Source organism: Dipodomys ordii, unplaced genomic scaffold, assembly GCF_000151885.1.
Source record: "Dipodomys ordii isolate 6190 unplaced genomic scaffold, Dord_2.0 Scaffold184, whole genome shotgun sequence".
Classification (NCBI taxonomy): Eukaryota; Metazoa; Chordata; class Mammalia; order Rodentia; family Heteromyidae; genus Dipodomys; species Dipodomys ordii.
Window position 1 is genome coordinate 175844 of NW_012267400.1, and position 1716 is coordinate 177559.

The following is a 1716-nucleotide window of genomic DNA, read 5'->3' on the forward strand; positions in this document are numbered from 1 at the left end:
TATACATTATATGCATCATATATATGCATTATGTATACACATGCACGCACATACTTGTCCTCATCTAACTCTGCTTGTGTTATTTCCATCTTCACAGCACTGACCCTGGAGTTGCAGGTTCCAGGCGACAGGCAAGTCACCTTGAGTCAGAATCAGACAAAGATGCAGCTGACCTGGGACCTGGCCCAGAAACCCGGTCACCCAGGTAATGGCCAACATGGTATCCATGGCACTGAGGCCTCCTGGTAGGAAAAGATGTCATATAAAAACAGAGTTAAGCCGGGAGACAGTGGCTCAAGCCTGTAATCCTAGCCACTCAGGAAGTGGAGATCTGATTCATTTGGCTCTGACAGGAAATACTGTAAGACTCTTATCTCCAAGTAACCACTGAAAAATGAGAAGTGGAGCTGTATCTCAAAATGGTAGGGCACTAGCCTTAAGCAAAAGAGCTGAGGGACAGAGCCCAGGCCCTGAGTTCAAGCCCCATGACCTACAAAAAGAGAGAGTTAAAAGCCAGGTGCAGTGGCTCATGCCTATAATCTCAGCCACTCAGAAGGCTGAGATCTGAAGAATATGATTCAAAGCCAGCCTGTGAAGGAAAGCCCAAGACTCTTATTTCCAATAACTAGCAAAAAGCCAGAAGTGGAGCTGTGGCTCAAGTGGTAGAGCGCTAGCCTTGAGCACGCGCACACACAATGCTCAGGGACAGCGCCCAGGCAATGAGTTTAAACCCCAGTACCAGCACACAAAATTTTAAGGGAGAATGGGAGAGGGGTGAGGCCACGAGAAGAAGGGTCCATCTGAGGAGCAGACACCCTGAGCTCATCCTTGCGCTTGGCCCACAGGCCCCTCCATGGTGGGCCTCATCTCCATTCCCAAGATGGGCAAGCTGCTGGCTGAGGCTCCGCTGGTCCTGGAGCCAGCCCAGGAGGCAACTGCTGAGACAAACTGGGGCCCACACCTGACACCAGCCCTGCTCTCCGATGTCATCACAGCCTTCCTGAGCCACCGGGACACGCAGAACCTCAGCTCCCCGGTGACCTTCACCTTCTCCCACCGGGTGAGCGCCGGTGGACGGGCGCCGGGCAGGGAAGAGCCTGAGTTCAGGACACACCCTGGTTGTGCTTCTTGGTTTTGGGGTCCCCCCACCCCAAGAGCCAGCCCTTCCCAGGCCAGCCTGGGCCTTCATCTCTGAGCCCGTGTCTCTCGCCCCTGTCCTGTCTCTGCAGGCGGCGAGCGCTGGGCCGCGGCGTGGGGTGCTCTGCGTGTCGTGGCTCGGTGGCCGGGGTGAGTGTGGACACTGGGTCACCACGGGCTGCGAGACGGTGGACACCGGAGACTCCAGCACCACCTGCAGCTGCTCCCACCTGAGCAGCTTTGCCGTGCTCATGGCCCACGATGGCAGACAGGTGAGACCATGCGCAGCCTGCGCTGTCACCGGCAGACCGGCACCCACGGAGCTGTGGAAGTGAACCGAATGTGCGGGAAGGAGCCGCGCACGCGCGCTGCTGGCTCACGCCTGTCATCCCAGATGCTCAGGAGGCTGAGATCTGAGGATCATGGTTCAAAGCCAGCCTGAGCAGGAAAGGCCTTGAAGTTCTTTTCTCCAATGAACCACCAAAAGGCAGACATGGAGCTGTAGCTCAAGGGCTAGAGCGCCAGCCTTGAGCACAAAAGCTCAGGGACAGTGCCCTGTCCCTGAGTTCAAGCCCAGGA

At 56.5% G+C, this 1716-nt stretch overlaps 1 protein-coding gene across 1 annotated transcript in view; it reads left to right on the plus strand.

Moving 5' to 3' along the window:
• LOC105999215 (EGF-like module-containing mucin-like hormone receptor-like 2) overlaps positions 1 to 1472 on the plus strand; it is an 11059-nt gene extending 9587 nt beyond the window's left edge. The window contains exons 7-9 of the mRNA XM_013034174.1: positions 98 to 205; positions 846 to 1060; positions 1230 to 1472. Of these exons, the coding sequence (XP_012889628.1) occupies positions 98 to 205; positions 846 to 1060; positions 1230 to 1472 (566 nt within the window). The remainder of the gene's footprint in view (positions 1 to 97; positions 206 to 845; positions 1061 to 1229) is intronic.
• Positions 1473 to 1716: the final 244 nt, after the last annotated feature.